This window comes from Motacilla alba, chromosome 12, assembly GCF_015832195.1.
Source record: "Motacilla alba alba isolate MOTALB_02 chromosome 12, Motacilla_alba_V1.0_pri, whole genome shotgun sequence".
Lineage (NCBI taxonomy): Eukaryota > Metazoa > Chordata > Aves > Passeriformes > Motacillidae > Motacilla > Motacilla alba.
In genome coordinates, this window is record NC_052027.1 from 5721773 (window position 1) to 5739083 (window position 17311).

The window sequence follows — 17311 nt, forward strand, 5'->3', positions numbered from 1 at the left end:
CACTTGACACTCCTGCTGGGATGCCAGCTGCAGCCAAAGGCATGGAGAAAGGGAAGGGAGACCACACTGCCTGTGTGTAAACAAATCAGAAGTTACACCTGAACAGCCACAAGGAATGAGACAAAAGAACAAAGCACCTTCCACATCAAAAAAAAAAAGTGACATTACACATAGGTGAGGCACAAGTGCAGAAACAGAAGAACTGAACAAACATCAAAAATACATCAGATTAATTTTCAGAAATTTACTAAAATGCACACAGATCTGCCACAAAAACTGTTGAACTCCACTGTATTTCAACAATAGGTTTATTTTAAGAAACATAACATGACATTAAGTAAAAATGCAAAATTGTGCAATTATGGCAAAATGTTTAAAAATCCACACATTTGCCCTCATAGGACTACAGTACTTCTTACTAACATACCTGAGCACTGAATGTTGGATGCCACTTCTCAACAGCCTTGCAAACAGGGAGCTCTTGGATCTCTTGTAGAACATACACACACTGCATGTCTGGTGCACCAAAACTGCTTTGAGTTATTCTAAATTTCATTGATGGAAGCAAGTGGAAATTACAAAATGTTTCCTTCTAAAGTAACTAATAATTTTGGAAGAGATTTACACTCACCTAAGTTCTTACAACACTAGAAATTCATTTCATAAAGGGAAATAAACAAATGCAAAAAAAAAAATCCTAATGAGCAAAATGTACAGATCACTGTTCAAATATTATCAGTACCTTTGGTGCAATTATTTTTCTTTTGTGCTGTGCAAGTTTATTTAAGCCTGACTCTAAAGCAAAACTTTACCAGGAATCTGACTTTCAGCATAACGTAGAAGCATTTAAGAATTGGCAAAATGTCACAGCTACATTACTGTCTCAACAAACTCCTCATGCAAAAGATTTAGTATATTCTACTCCCACAGCAATTTCCAGGATTTAGCTTTCAAACACATGACAGACTTGGATCACACCCTCAGTTTGAATGGTTAAACAGAATGGAGATCTTCGTACTTTAGTGCAGATAAACAAAATTAACAAACCTACTGCAGAATTAACCACAGCATATTGTACTTCTATACATCACATGACCAGTCAACTGCTAACTCAATTCTATTTCATAGTTTCAAGTAATATATTGAAATTTGTTCTACTAAATAAATATAGATTGTCAAAAAGCAGCAAGAAATCTTGTAAATAGTCAACCAAGCTAAAAAAAAAAAAAAAAGAAACACAAACAAAGAAACAAGGAAAAAGTTACGTAACACTTTGCAAAAAAAATGGTCTTACACACAAATGCAACACTGTTAGGGAGGGTGCTTCAGAAAGCTTGCAGCTAGAGGCCTACAACAGCGCAAAGAGAGCTAGCCAAGGACTAAGGATCATTAGTTAAAAATTAAATTAGTTGTACTTTTCAGAAAACCCCTTATTCCTGGCTATGCATAAAGATAAAACTATCCAGAAGAAAACTAAACAAAGAAACAATACACCTCAACACTGTTGGAAAATGCAGTCTCAGCGAGAATTGCCAAATTCAGGAAAAAAAACCAAAATGCAGGTGCTCGCATTGGAAGAAGAGTTTGGTGAATCTCTGGAAGATGAGGTATGTAATGCAAAGAGGCATTTGTATTTTGCTTTTCATTTCACAGTTTTTTCTTTGTTTTTTGCCTCTCAAACTTTTTGTGCAAGAATTAATAAATAGAACCAGGCGAGTATTTTCATGTATCAGGAAGATTCCATTTGGGAACAGGAAGACCACATGGTAAACAAACATTATCCAAATCCTCAGCCATGCCAGGGGGATAAACAATGAGCTAAATATTTGGCTGACTGAAATATCAGCTGTTAAGCCAGATAATGGTAAGCACTTTCAGGCAGTGATGGCCAGTGCCATGTCAAGTTAACTGGTTTACTTAGGTCAACAGGAAAAAACAGGAAAGAGTAAGATAACTTAAAGCTCTGCAAAAAGTAGAGCTGTAAGAAACCTGGTGAATTACAGCTGATGCAAGTAATTTTAGGAGTCCTCTTTTCCCTTTTAAATCCAATTTTCACTACTGAAGTAGAGGCTGAACTTTGAACTTATTTACTTTTTAAAAATAAGTTAAATGTTAAATACATAAAGACAAGAGTTGCAATATATTCCTTATTCTGTATTTCCCCTAAGATAATTTAAGCCATGGATGCTTATTGTCAATTTTGCTTTAATAACTGGATAATGCTGACAGCTCAGTAGTGCAATTTTTCACATTATAGATCACAAGGAAACAGAAGATAGCTGGGGGCTTGACTGCAGAGAGAAAAGAAAAACAACTTGCAAAGTTAAACCACACTTTTCCAAATCACCAGAGCACATGCCAATTCTGCACATAGCACTGTACTGTAGTGGAGACAGAATGAACACTCCACACAAAGAGAAAAAAGAAAAGAGAATCAGTATTATTAAGGCCATATCCTGTCACCATTCTGTGCAAGAACACCACTGCAGTAAAAATGTTATGTTAGAAAAGAATCTGATGACAGGACAGGGCCTGAAGACAGACACACACTCCATGGAAAATAACAGGCTGTCTTAAACAGTAGCAGAAGGCTGGCCCAGTTCAGACAAACAAGTATTAAAAATGTACTAGCACCATCAACTTTTGGGTTAAAGCCCTTTACGGGGTGAAAAAAAAGGTTTTAATCAGTGTTTAAAAAAAAAAAAAAGTTTTTACAGCACTACACCTATGTGGCAAAAAACAGGTTTTGGGGTTTTTGCCCCACTATCATTAAGCTCAATCTCAACAAAAATCCACAGACAGGAACTGGTACAACAATATGAACAGGCCTCCATCCGGGGCAAAGGTACTCCACAATCCAATTCTGACTTGAGTTTTTCTCCCAAATTGCAGTGCACAAACAACAACACAAACATCTTAGCAGACTTCAAAAACAGTACAAAAAGAAGAGATCATTATGAAGCAGGATCTACCATTCCTCTCTATGTACTTTCACTCTAAATTAAAAAAAAAAAAAAAGCAACAAAACTTAGTGATATTGCCTCAAATTTTACCCGTATTAAAAAAAAAGAGAAAAAGAAGAAAAGTCACTTCAACACATCTTGGACATCCTTAACTATTAATGCTAGATTTTCTTTCACTGTAGTGCATAGTTATCCTGGCTCTTCCACTTAATTTGCTTTTACCACAAAAAAAACCTTTAGTATGACATGATTAAGTGTTTACCAGAAAAAAAATGCTGATAATTGCACTTTGTAACCTCCTTCTCAATTCCCAGGAAAATAGCAGTAAATATGAACTGAACCAACAAGTCCCTCCCCGGACTGCAACCTTTAAAGAGCACCCATCCCCATATACAAAAAACTGTCTGTTTCATCTTACAATAAATACTGACAGAATTTCTTTGTTTTCTTTTAAGACATGTTTTCTCTAGCATCAAATTACCACTGAAATCACTAAGGCCTGTTACTGAAAAAAAAAAAAAAATAAACCAAACAAAAAAAAAAGAATTTAAATAACTTTCTGAAGACACTGCGGATACAATTTAGCAACAACACATTCAAAATGCCGGCCTAAATCCCAGAGCCTGTCTGGAGTCTCGTAGACTTTCTGCCACTGGTCAGTGACCTCGTCGTACTGGTAGAGTGAATTCTTCCTGCTGGTTCTGAAAACGTGCTCTTCAACAGTGACTTGAGTAGCTCTGACAAAGAGATGGAGTTTGTTTTTGAGGAGAACCAGTTTGATGTATGGATTGATGGACTGGTCGCAGGGGAAGTCTTTCTTTCGAGTCCACTTGTTCTGCTCGATGTCGTAGGCCTCGACGGTGAACATGCGCTGATGGTTCCCACAGGTGCCAGCTATGTAGTAGATGGAGTCGTTGTACACTGTTGCCAAGCCTTGGATCCTAGGCACAGTCATTGGGGTCAGAAATCCCCAGTAATCCTTCTGAGGATCGTAGCAAAGGAAGAACTCCCCTGAAGAGAGAGGGAAAATAAAACATGGCTCATGCTTTGTTTCCAGATCAACAGGTCTGCAGTAATTGAGCTCTCAGGTACGTTCTTCCCCGGAAGAACACTCTAAATTTTGTAAAGCTTGCATCCCAAAACAAACACCCCAGCACCACCGACTGCTTTCCTTTTGGTACTTTATAAAAATATTAATAGCATGACTAAAACCTACTGCGAGTTTCTGGTTCAGCTGAAGCAGAGAGAATTTGAAACATACTTTACACAGAAATATGTGTAAACACATATTACACACTTTAAACAGTTGCTAGGTATCCTAGAAACAAACACACTTTAAACAGTTTCTAGGTGTCCTGAAAAGAAACACATTTTACACAGTTCCTAGGTATCCTGTATTACTTCTAAACCATGCTTTTTAATTTGGGACAAAGCCTTTCAAGATTCCAGTCCTGAAACATCTGAAGTACATTTGTTTCACTCTTCAACATCTTCACAATGTGTCATCTGCACAGAGGGAGTCTCACAATGATTTGCTCAGGTTTAGCAGCTTTCAAACCCTGAATTCTGTCTTACACTCCACTCAGATTTTGAAGCCAATGGTATCAGGTGGCTGGGTTACACATTTAGGCTGATTTGCTGAAAAGGAGGCCAGGTGAGAACCTGCATGAAGCTACTGATTCATGATTAGCTTTGTGGTTAGGTTATAAAATACCTCTGCTGCTCAGTGCACAGAGCAACAGCTTCAGACTGCAGATGAAGGAAGTTCAGATGACCAAAAACTCATGCTCTGTATATTTCATGAAAAGAATATGGATAAAGACCACCCTAACTTTTGTAAAGTCCAGTGGGAGAAATGCCTTACATCTGCCAAATACTAGCAGAATTCAAATCAAACATGATTTCACCTGGCTATCTTAAGAATTTTAACCAAGCTGTTGAGTGGCCAAACACCTCAAGTATAACAAATGCAGAAGTGAGACAGTAAAATTGGTGGAACAGAGTTTAAATCTCACAGATAACACTAATTTTGATTATTCAGTTTTGTTCCACAGTGCAATCTCCTGTGACAAACACTTGCACTCCATAGGCATTTTCACACTCTCATCAATTCTTATTGACTACTTCTAACTTAGGAGTTTTCCCTAGAAAAATTACTAAAAGCTAACCTCTTTGTATTTAGCTCAAACAAGGTTTTTTCTAGCCACCCATAACATTACTCTTTAGAACTTGCTGGTTAGCACAGGAAGCAGCTTATTTGTATGAGCAGTCAGTTGTCACTTAAAGCACTGAAGCACAGAATCAGCTAAAATTTGTGAACAAGGTGCACTCTTATTCTATAGGTTATAATAATATCATCCACCTTTTATCAGTTCTAAGAAACACTAAAAGAACAAATATTAAGTTCAGTATTCTTCAGCATTCCTTTCTGAACACCTAAAGCAGACATCTGACCCAACAGAGATGTAAAGAACTTTTTTTTAGCACAACAGAACTACTTAAAGCCACAACCAACAAGAGTAGAAAGTGATACAGAAATAATGGAAAAAGAAAACTGCAAGTCACATGGAAGACCATGAATGCAAAGTCAAGAAATAATGTTAACTTCTTCTGGTAAATAATAAGGATCTTCCAGTATTCTCTGTTTCTTCCCTGTGGTATGGAAGTGACCCAAGAAGGAGCTGGTGTGCATCTGAGACTCCAGCTTGTGCAGGTGTTTGCAGAGGTGGCCCTCAGCAAAACAAAACTGGGACACCTCCCCCTCCTTCCTTCTTTCCCACTTTGTGGGCCTCTTCCCACAGCCTCAGAGCAGCCTCAGCACTTTTCAGTGTGCATTGAATGTGAAGGCAGTACTGTAATTACTGACCAAAGAAACAGAGTTAACTGAGAGAGATGCTTTATCTCTTTCTAGTTTCTGAGATGACTTCAGAAAGTAGGGTAGGGCAGGAAATGAAGGCTTAGAAGTCGTTAATCAACTTTTACAAGTCACCAAGAATAAGACACCAGGAATTTTCTCAGCTTTAGCCAAGTAAAATACAAAGTGCTTTTTCACAGGACAGTACCTTTTCTTCAACACTGGTCCATTTCACCCAGGTAAGGATTTAATGAAGAATTTTCAGAGTTAATTTTATTACTGTACTGTTGACTCAGAATACCACCAAAAATGCCATCTTTGCAGTAACTCAGCACTACAACTTAGTGACACATTCCCAGGGCATGAGAATTCAAGCAGCAACCGCCCTCTTCCTAGTCCTCTTCCCTCCCACCCCATTGCCCAAGGAGTTTTTCCAAATTGCTTAAGAAAACACAGACAGTCAGAATGAACAATCCCCACTTCCAATAAAACGCCGCAGAGGCACTCAAACCACCTTACCCTGTAAAACATAGATGTTATCCTTATACTCCACAGCACTGTGGAACTCCATTGCCACGGGCATGGGACACACAGCTGTCCAGCAGTTCTCCCGGCTGTCGTAGCACTCCACAGACTTGAGGGAGTTGCGCCCATCTCCTTCATAAACTCTGCCCCCGATGGCGTACAGCTTCCCACAGCAGTGAACCAACTTGCAGCCTATCCTGGCCCGCAGCAGAGGAGCCTTGGGAATCCACCTATTGCCAGAGTGATCGTACATCCAAAAGTCACTCTCGGCTCGGTGGTCGATGGAGACCTCGCTGCTGCTGGGCCTGTAACCACCCGCAATGTAAATGTCGTTATCAGGAGACACCAGGATTCCCACCTCCCTCAAGTCATTTGGTGGCTTGCATAGTTTAAACACTCTCCCTGTGACCGAATCTAAACAAGGCACTGTTTGCTTCTTTCCTGAGTGTTTGTGGGCAGCATCGAAGCATATGATCATTTCGGAAGCGGTCATTCCAAGCCGCTGTGTGTAGCCATTGGCACTGGGTTGTCCCTTTTGTACACAGCTTTTGGCCATCGCCTGTGCAAACACGGGAGGGATTTTCTCCAAAAATGTTTCATCCAGCAGAGGCATTCGGATGCATTTGGCAAATATTTCCGGAAGGTGCACTTCTCTCTTATTTTGTTCATGCTCAAACCACCTTATAATGCTCTCATAAACATGTTCTTCTTTATCTACATTTAAATCATCACTGTTGAGGATACTTATCAGTTGGTCTTTTCTCAACTGAAGAAACTCTTGCTCTTTGGTGACACTCAGAAACTTCTTGCGAATGTAGTCTTGTGACCTGTCTTTGAGTTCCTGATGACCATAGTGATCAGCAAAGATGAACACCCCAATGGAGTTCTGTGGGTCCAAATGACTGATCATGTATTTAGCACACTGGTCTTGTATGGAAGGGATCTGGAAGATACTGGCTGCAGTGAACAAAGCTTGAACGTTGGCCTCTGTCAGCACTACTCTGGAGGTATATGCATAGTTCAACACTAAATGCATCGACTCTGCCTCGACACCAACGATCCGAACTTCCTTCTGGGTGCTCTCGGTAAGGCCGCTCGTGAACATCGATCTGCAAGGCACAAACATCCAGCAGTCTGTCTGCAACTGCCTTCAGCTACAGGCATAAAATTAAATACCTTGTACAGCCACTCCCGATGTGTTTGCCCCTCTGTCAGCACAAACACATTTATCACAAGTGTTACACTTTCCTGTTGGGGTACCTAATTTAAGATCATTTTGACAGTTAGTGAAACAGAAATGGAATTTCTTGCTTAATTATCTCACTAACCCCACATTAAAATTCATTGAGTTTACAAGCAAAGGCCTTGACGTATCCAAGTCTTTGCATTCAACCTTCAACAAGTTATTTCATATGTATACTCTAGCGTGCTAAAATATGTTACTTGAAAAGAAAACAAATAGTTTCAATGTGTTCCTACTGTATCTCTGATACACTCAGTACTGGGGGCAATTCTGCCTGGCTTAAAATTGTGTGACATTGTCTCCAATGAAACTTTCCTTTGAGAAACAGACGCTGTTGATTGATTGACTTTAAGAGAACAATAATCTTTACTTGCCAGGTGCACTGTATTATCTACAAAAACAGAACTTATTTTCATTCAATGACAACTTTAAATATCATACCTATACTAATATTCTATCCGCTTTGATCCCCACTAGAACAAGGGATGGTTGTACCTGAAATAAGGGCTGATTGCAGCAAGAACATTCCTATGACAGGAGAATGTTTTCCCATGATCCACTTCCACCACAATATCTGTCAGCTGTCCTTCATCATACATGGTCTTCAGCTGTTGGAGAATACTACAGGCATGGAAGGGGTCCATTCCACTGCTGACTTGGTTTGAGGGAGGGACTCCGTTCAGCGTTTGTGAAAACTGACTTGGTTCTACAAAGCAAAATTGAAACTTTAACAGGAAACAACCAATAACAACAACAAAAAAAAGCCTCTGTAAAAATTCATACATGAGCAAGAATTAGCACAAATTGATATTCCACATTTCCTCAGCATCATGATCCTTCTACAGCAAGCCAAACATTGTCAAGGGTGAGTAAATACATAAAGAGACCTCAATACTTTTTTTTTCCTTTTCACAGTGTGCATGTCAGTTACATTCAACTATAAAGTTCTGTTCTACACCCCTATAAAGTTTATATCCATGAAGGAAAACAATACAAATACTTCATATAAATGGGAAAGGGGAAATCAAGTCAAGAAACACAACATTTATTGACCTTTAAAACGAAAAGGGACAGAGAGGAAAAAAATAAGTCCCCAAACTACCCCACCATTACACAAGCCCGTATGTAAATATTTAACTTCACATTGAAACAGGAACTGCTCCTGCCTTACACAAGTAATGGCTGGAGCAGAGGCTCATGAAGAAACAGCCCTACAATAAGTCTTAACTTAAACTCACATAAATTTGTAGACAGTTACACGTCTTCTCTACAAATAAAACTGAATTATAATTTGAAATTTCTCAGGTGTGAAGGAGCTCATATATCACCGTGGAAACATATTTAGTAGAGCATATGCTGCTAAATAATATGTGATAAGCCTAATGAAGTAAATCCCAAAGTGAAAATTGAGCAATAGCTCGAGCACAAAAATCTGTTTCGTAATAGCACCAAAATTTTTACGCAACAAAAACAACAAAGGAGAGCTCAAAAGAAAAACATTAGGTGGCCAGAGCTGCAAATCAGGTAAAGCTGCTGACTGCAACAGAGTGCTTCCAACAAAATTTAGGCAACACAAAGGGGCAAAGAGGAGAGAGAGAGAGAGAGCACACCCATTTCCACAGAAGCCTTTCACCAGCCCCACTCCCCTCTGCCGGCTGCGCCCCCCTCCCCACAGCAGGGGGGTCCCTCACGGGACAGCCTCCTTGCAGCCAGGCACAGCACACTGCCTCGCACAGCCCCGCTCAGGTGCCTCTCCCCTCACGCCATCACCTCCCACGGCCGAGCACCGCTGCCCTCCCAGGCGCCGCTCGCAGCCCGGGCACCCCCGAGCCCCTCACACGGGGCTCCCCCCCAGCACAGGCCCGAACCCCCTCATCGCTTCCCCCCCCCAGACACCCCTCAACACACAGGCCCCGGTACCCTTCACCAGGACCCCCCCTGCCGCACGGGCGCTCCCCCACCGTCCCGCACCGACCTCCCAGCGCTGCCATCCTGGGCCCCGCTCGGGCAGCGGCTCCGGGGGCGGCCCGGCAGGAAATGTCACCGCGCCGCTTCCCCCGCTCACCGCCGGCCGCGCACCCCGCAGTATCAACAACACCCATTGGCCAGCGCCCCCGCTGCCTGCCGGGATATGTAGTGCAGGCTGGCGGCCCTTGGCGCGCGGGACCTGCCGGGAGTTGTAGTCCCTCCTCAGCGGGATGCCTGGGAGTTGTAGTTCTGGCGGGGAGGCGGGCCCTGCCGGTCGCGTAGCAACGAGGCGGCGGCGCCTCAGGGCGAGCCGCCATTTTGGGCCCCGGGGCAGGGTCTGGTGGGCCTTGTCCCGGCGGTGTGGAACCTGTCCCTCCCCACCAGGGACACCCGGCCGAAGTGGCCTCTCCAGAGGGGTAAATTACCCCTGCACCCCCAATCCCTGCAGTTCTCCTGCCCACGCTGAGCTCCTGGGGCAAACCCTGGCTGAGAGGAGCGGAGCTGCCGCCGCCGTCCGTGCTGAGAGCCGGCAGGAAGGGGCACAGGAATGCCTGCCAGCGTCCTGGTGCTGCAAGGGTGTGCTGAGGGGCAGGATGTGAGACCCACAGCTGTGCAAGGCTGAATTAACCTCTAATAGAACCCAATAATCGGCTACTTGGTCTGAAAGCTTCTTTCACCAGGAATACTCTGAATTTTGGTAACCTCAGCACGCTGTGGGCAGCCAGATCAGCCCCACCTGTCCCACAGAGCTGCTGAATGACTGCAGCACACCAGTGACCATTTTATTGTCCCTGACCCTTAATATCACATTTCTCCCTCCATCCCAAAGGTCAAGTGGATGATAAGTCACTGGGTTTTCCAGTTTTCTAATGCAATTAGCCACTGGTCTCATTCTTGGGAACTGTGTGGCTGTGGAAGAGGTTTTGAGGTTTTTTTCTTTGTGAAACGCAATTAACGAAGAATTAAATAATGGAAGCATTGCAAAATCGTGTATATTTTGCCTGGTTTTATACAAAATAGATTTAATAAAAGCTTCACAGCTTTTAGCTGGGAACTTTTGTTCAGGGGGAAAAAAAAGGCAAACAAAACCAATTTGAATAATATTTTTAAATTAATTTCCCATTAACTCTCAGAAATTAGTAGCCTGAGCACACGGCCACTTCTCCAAAGCAGGTGAATTTAAAGGCAGTGCCACCCCACTGGTTTTACTTTTGCTTGCAAGGCACAGCCTTCCCCTCACTCAGCAATTATCAGTGGTGTCCAGGCTGCTCCGATGATAATGCTGCACGAGGCAGGAGTGATGGAGACTCTGATGAAGGAGGTGTACAAGAAAATAGAACTTCACGTCTGCAAATCGATTCTGCAGTTTTCCAATTTCCCCATTCAGCAACGGCACGGCCTGTGAAATTGTCCCTAGAAATCTGAAACGAAGGGATGGAGAATTCCTCTGCTCTTACCCTTTAGCAAATGACATTGCCTGATACAGTTCATTTCCTTCGGTGTGGGTGTGTGGGCCAGGCTGGATTAGTGTTAAAATGCAGAAGCCAAATGTAGAATGTTTTTTAATACAAATCCCACACTGAATTGGTACTTTGCAGTGTGAGCCTTTCTGAAATAGCTTACCTTTGTATGGTTTTGGGTGAAGCAAGCAAATTGCCATACAAACAGGTTTAGGTGTGCTTTAAGAGGTATCAATAGCAGCATTTTTGCTAAGGCTGAAGCCTTTCTCAAGTGGAATAACTCCATCACCCTTTCCCCTCCCTGGAAACCTCCATCAGCACTCCTAGGACGCAGCACCATGGAGCACTGCCATTGAAGTCTGGGGATCTGGGGTTTTCACCCAGTTCTGCATCCTATTCCCTGGAACTCTGAAGGGCAGAATGAGATGTGTTGCCTGTGCAAGCTGCTCTGAAATCCATGACAGTCACACACCACGTTAAAGCTTCATATAAATGGCATTTGCATTGCACACAAAAATTTAGCCTGTTCTTTCAGAAATCACAAGATGCTTAAAGAATTCCATCTCCCTTCTACTGCATCATTTTCTTTCTCCTGTTGTTGTTTTGTCAGTGGAATGATGCAGGCTCATATGTGAGTGTAGAAGTGAAAAATTGGGTTCTTAGCTTGATGCTGCCACAAATTTCTTCAAGCTGTTGATCAAATAATTTGATTTCATAAATTCTGGCGTTCCAGGAGACAATGGGGAGCTGTGAATAGACATATTCATGTAAATCCTTTTATCTTATAATAGTTTTTGATATGTATTTTAATAATTTTTGGTACTTTAAAATTTTTTTTTAGTTCTTCTGGCAGCAATGCACTGAAACCCATTTTAGGAATTTGCAAGGATTCAAAGTCCTTTTATTGAGGGACCAGGATGCTTTCACTTGTGCTTTAATTTCACACCTAATTTATCATTTCTGGAGATAGAGCTTGAAAACATACACTTGGTGGCAAAATTTTCCCGTTTGATATTCCAAAGGTTCAAAATAAAAATGAAATTATGTCAACTGATAAGGAACAAACAGTCTATGTCTGTCTTTTGTAAGTGGTTAGAGAGATTGGACTCCTCATAAACTCACAATTGGCACTGTGTGTTCTGGGATTCTTGCATTCAGAATAAAAATCTCTTTGTCATGAGCTCAAGAGAGAAAAGAGGAAGAGGAAAAAAGTTTCAGGAGAAAGTGGACAAAAACACACTTTTTCAGATATTTGAGAACTTAGAAGATATCCTTTAAAAGAGTTTGGGCAAACAATGAAGTTATTGAAAAGGCTTTCCTTTGTCATTGCACCTGCAGAACAAGTTAATTAGAAAACTGGTTCATCTGGTTGCCTTCAGCATGGGGACAGAGGGAACATCGTATCTCTGAAATGGTTGGTTTGGGTCACCTGGGAGGAACCTGCCCCAGTGCTCCTGCTGCACAAGGGAGGGTGCACAGAGCGCTTTTGGAACAGGCAGCTCTTGCCACACATTATTTGGTGTGTAGAAAACTCCCAATGTATTCTCCTGTCAGCAAAATGAAGATAAGAAATGCAACTGGACCAAAATTCAAAGAAAATGTGAACCAGGGTTGCTGCTTTAAAAGGGAACAAATTTTAATCCACATGAGTATTCCCATTTTCATTTTGGATATCATGTTTACTTCAAAGTTGTAGGAAGTGATCAGTGCATCCTGTTTTCCTTTTTGTTCTTTGCCTTTTTTTCTGGGTTTTTTTTTTTCACTGAAAAGAGGGCATTGTGAAAGAAAGGCACACCCTATCCCCACGTATAGCCTGCAAAGAGAAAACCAAGGGCTGCAGAAGCTCTTTAGCTTTTCTTGACAACATTATGAATGGTGACATTTTTCATGACTCTTGAGTTTAAACAAGCAAACAAAAATCCCACCAAAGTAACCCCACAGTGATTTCCAGCAAAATTGTTTACCTATAAATTTAAATACAAGCTAGTAAAAAAACAAAAACAGTGCTACTTGCTAACTCCCAAATATCTCTCAATTACTATTTCCAGTTTTTCAGTTATTTGTACCTGTTAATTTGCACTGTGACACTGTGAGAAGCAGTAGAGCTGATGCAGCCCCGAAAACCCCTCATATTTTAATTGGAAAAATCTTGATTTTCACTGTGGAACAATCTAACCTTGAAAAACAATCTTTTACTAGGTTGTCTTTAATGCATAAAACACCGCTCATTTTCTGCAATTCTGTCACCGAGGGGCACATTAATTTAGCTGCACAATAATTTAATACATTGATCCAGTGATTGGAGCAGAGAGCTTTTTGTTTAGCAGTTCCAAGAAATCACACATTTCTTGCAGAATCCGTAAAAAGACACTTCTGGCTGCAGTTTAAGTGGGGGGAATTGCAGATCATGAGGGAAAGTTGCCCTTCAAAGGCGATCGATCCCGCCCCACTGAGCACAGTGGGCGCTCCATCAGGAGAGAGGGCAGGCTGGCAGGGGGCAATTAATGGGGCAGATATGGGAGCGCTTCCCTGATTACCCCATGCCGGACAGTGGGCTCGGCCGTGCTGAGCCAGGCTGCTAGAAACAAGAACCCTGATGAGATATGGCTCTGCTAATGTCAAGAAGTGCCACTTCCTAGCAGCAGGAGCAACTTTATTGAAACCATCTGTTGTTTTGGAAGACACATGTGTGCACACACACGTACTTCCTCCTCCCAAAGTCTTTAACCTTTCTCTTAAGGCTGAGTGAAATCGCAGAGCTAATCCCTCCTTAATCTCACAATGACAGGCTCTGCTGCGGTCAGCAAGTCCCAGCAGCTGCTACAAACCGGGGTGACTGGTGCCATTTAGGTGACGTGACAGTGATGTATCCTGGAGCAGTCACTGCAGAACAAAATAGCCATTCTTCCACTGTCAAAATAAAGTTTGGCGGGAGTAGTGTGTGATTACCAGGAGCCTCAAAGAGAAGGCTGGGGTACCTGCACCGAGACAAGAACTCCATACTCAGCTAGATCTCACTGCTCTGCGCACCACAGGGAACGGGAAGAAGAGATTCAGTGAGTTTGGTCCCCCTGAAAGCCTCATTTTTCAGCAGGTATAACCCAAAGCCATCTGAAAGGACACAGCCCTCTTCCAGCTTGTCAAGTCTCTAATCATCAGTTTTATGGTGATCCTTCTTTAAGACACCAGGACCCTCAAGCTTCTCATGGCTGTGTTAGAGGTGAGCATCAGAGCCCAGGTTGCCAGCAGAAAATGTGGCAATACCAGAGCATCCTCTGAGACTGAATTACCTCCAGCCTCTTTGCAAGTAAAGTATTTTTGTTGGTCTTTCATGCATATCTATGTGCTTCTTATTTCTTATTCCTAAAAATGGTGTTTAAAAGCACCACTTAAAAAATAACCAGCTCCCAGCTCTTTGGAACAAACACTGCATATCAGACCTGGAATCTCCAAAATCTCTCCTGCCCACAAACACAGCCCATATCCCCTGGGCTTCCTGGTCACTGTAAAAAAAAAAAAAAACATGCACAGATGTCAAATAATGCCCCATCCAGAACAGGAAAAGGTGTGTTTCTGGCCTTGCCTCCAGGGTTTGAACAAGTGGTTCAGTCTCATCTCCAAGCCCTCCTGGCTGTGTCCTCTCTACTTCCAGACAGCCCAGATCGAACAGACCCTTGCAATGAAGGAAGGGGTGACAACAGAGAAGAGCAATCATGTCTTGCTGCCCCTTCTTTCCTCCATCCATTTTTGCTTCAGCCTGCATGTGTGTTACTGAAACTGCAGCTTCGAGTTTCAGTAACAAACAAAACCAGACAAACCAACAGACAAACCCAGAGCAGCCTCCACAGAAATATGTCACTGCTGGCCCAACCAGTGACAGCAAAGAACTGGGACTGTACTGCACTGCTGTAGATGCAAACTGATCTCATGTGGTCAGAATGTGATTCAACTGTGGGAAAGGTGCAGCCACTTCCTGAAGAGCACAGATGGATTGAGAAAGGTGACAGCAAAAATAAAGTGCCATTTCTGCCTGGAACAAGCCAAGAAAGGCAAGAGCAAACTAGCTTTCCTCCTTAATTGTGGGAGCCAGTGAAGCCAGAGGAATCATTTAGCAGAAAGTAAACTTGAATTACTCAACACCATCCTGTACCCCTGGGCTATTCTGAAGTCATCATTCAGAGCTGGTGTGTTTTTGAGTTCTTCCTCTCTTCAGTAATTTTTTTTTTTATTTTTTCATTTTGAAGAATTTGAATATAAAACATAGAATCCCCAGAGCTGCAATAGGAAGGAATGTAGCATTCCCCTTCATCCTTTCTGCCTAAAGAAAACTGGAAGCTTAATACACTGGAGTTCTTTTTATATCTCAGAAGTCCTGTAGCTTAAAAACAAACATCTCAGACCTCTAACTTTTAATGGCTATTTTGAGTCAGTACTATCTGAAAAGGTGGGGCAGTGTGGTGTTACTCAGAATGCAGAAAGGTAACAAGCAGAAACAACCTTAACATCCTGGAGAAGGTCATGGATAGTGTGGCCATTTTGATAATAGAGGAAAGCCCCATTTGTCAGCTTCCATAAGGGAATAGTTTTAATACAGGGAATTAGTTTATTTTTAAAGAATAATGAAATAATGGGTGTGTTACAGATACCCCAACAGCTTCCCTTATTTACTTGCCCCATGCAAATTCAACTGCATAATTTATATTCTATGGACTACGATTATATTCAATTTGGAATATTTGACTGTAAAACTTCAGTTTACATATTTCTGTTTATTGGCAATTTTTACTTTCTCCTTTTGGTCAGTATCTTTATTATTGAATGGAGGGACACTGACCTGAGGTCCAGAATGAATAAGATAACTGGAAGTCAGACAATGGCTGGATTCCTAGAAGTTATTTGCAAATACTGCATTAGAATGTACAAAAATGAAGATGACTGATTCTGAAATCTAAAGCAGCAAGATGGATAATGGACTTTTCCATCATTTGACCCCCAGCACCCACAAATAAGGCCACACAGGTTTTGCTCACTCATTCTTTCCCCAGATAAGGCTGTGTCCAACTGCAGTCACTCCGCTTTAGCCTGACCCTGTGAGATTCCAGCAACATTTGAGCAGTGGTGATGCCAGCTGGGGTGCAGAGCTGCCACCCAGTTTGGGCTCCTAAACCCTCAGTGACAAAGCTGCTCTTGGGTCCCTGGGCTTGTCACAGTGTACCTGGCTGCACTTCCCCACACATCCTGCCGCTGCACCTCTGAAGCACAGGAGCCCTTCCAAACTGAAATCTCCTCTACAAGCCTGTCTTAATCATCTATGGGAGATAATTGCCAGTTTAAAAGGCCATTTGGAAAAGTGCCTTTTTGAAAGTCCTGACACGGCACAGCTTTAAAGCCTGGAACTGTGTTCCACATACAGGAGGCCTTGAACTCTCCCTGGGCAGCCCACTTTCATATCCTCTTGGATGGAACACTTTCATATCCTCTGAGCTTATGTATTTCATGGTAATAAGCTGTGGGATTTAACTGTGCTGAGACAACATGCCTGCTCCTTAACCTAGTAGAATAAAGAAGAGCTTTCCAAATAAAAATAGTTAAGATTAAATGGTTTATATTATACTGAGACCTGGCAGAGCGTTCACGTTTTGCTGTTGTGTGGCAAGGGGAAGGCTGTCCAAGGTTTCAATTCCGAGGTTATAAAACTACACCAAAAAACACTACCTTGACTACTGCACATGCCTAGGGTGTTTTGATAAACTGATATATAAATAAAAGTAGAAAGTCATATAGAGATATCTGTATTATCCTGCTGTAACATCTATTCATATTTAAACTTAATTATTTTGGTCTGCTACACAAGTTTAAGAGCAAACACTGAAGGCCACATTGGAATTGAAAATCAGGATTCTTATTTATTCATTTGCCCCAGGTCACATGCCAGGCAAGCACAGGACATACAATTCCCACAGGAAATGCAAGACAGTCCCACTAGGAATCAGGAAAGCACCCACCCTGGAGGATCCACCACTGCTACATCTGCACATTTTTAAAGCTCACTTGTGCCTCCAGGACTAAACCTGCTGATCAGCCAGGGTACAAACTGGTCTGGCTGGGCCAGCGAGGGCCCTGTGTTCCCATGGGCTCCTTGTGAAATCCTCAGGCCGCTGCAGCCACTCCTCAGCAGGCTCAGGCTTCCCTGCCCACACCTGCCTTGGGAAGGGCTCCTCCCCTGCAGGGAATGACCTTTCTCTCCTGCTGCCCCAAACTAACAGGAAAGAAAAAGTTGTCTGCCACATGAGGAGCA

At 42.4% G+C, this 17311-nt stretch overlaps 1 protein-coding gene across 1 annotated transcript; it reads right to left on the reverse strand.

Annotated features, from left to right (window-relative positions):
• Positions 1-229: 229 nt before the first annotated feature.
• Positions 230-9679, reverse strand: KBTBD8 (kelch repeat and BTB domain containing 8). Its single transcript, XM_038149451.1, has 4 exons — positions 9561-9679; positions 8081-8291; positions 6337-7451; positions 230-3974 (listed from the first exon to the last, which is right to left on the reverse strand). Exons 1-4 carry the CDS (start codon positions 9574-9576, stop codon positions 3511-3513), a joined length of 1806 nt encoding a protein of 601 aa, XP_038005379.1. The 5' UTR covers positions 9577-9679; the 3' UTR covers positions 230-3510.
• Between the last annotated feature and the right edge of the window lie 7632 nt (positions 9680-17311).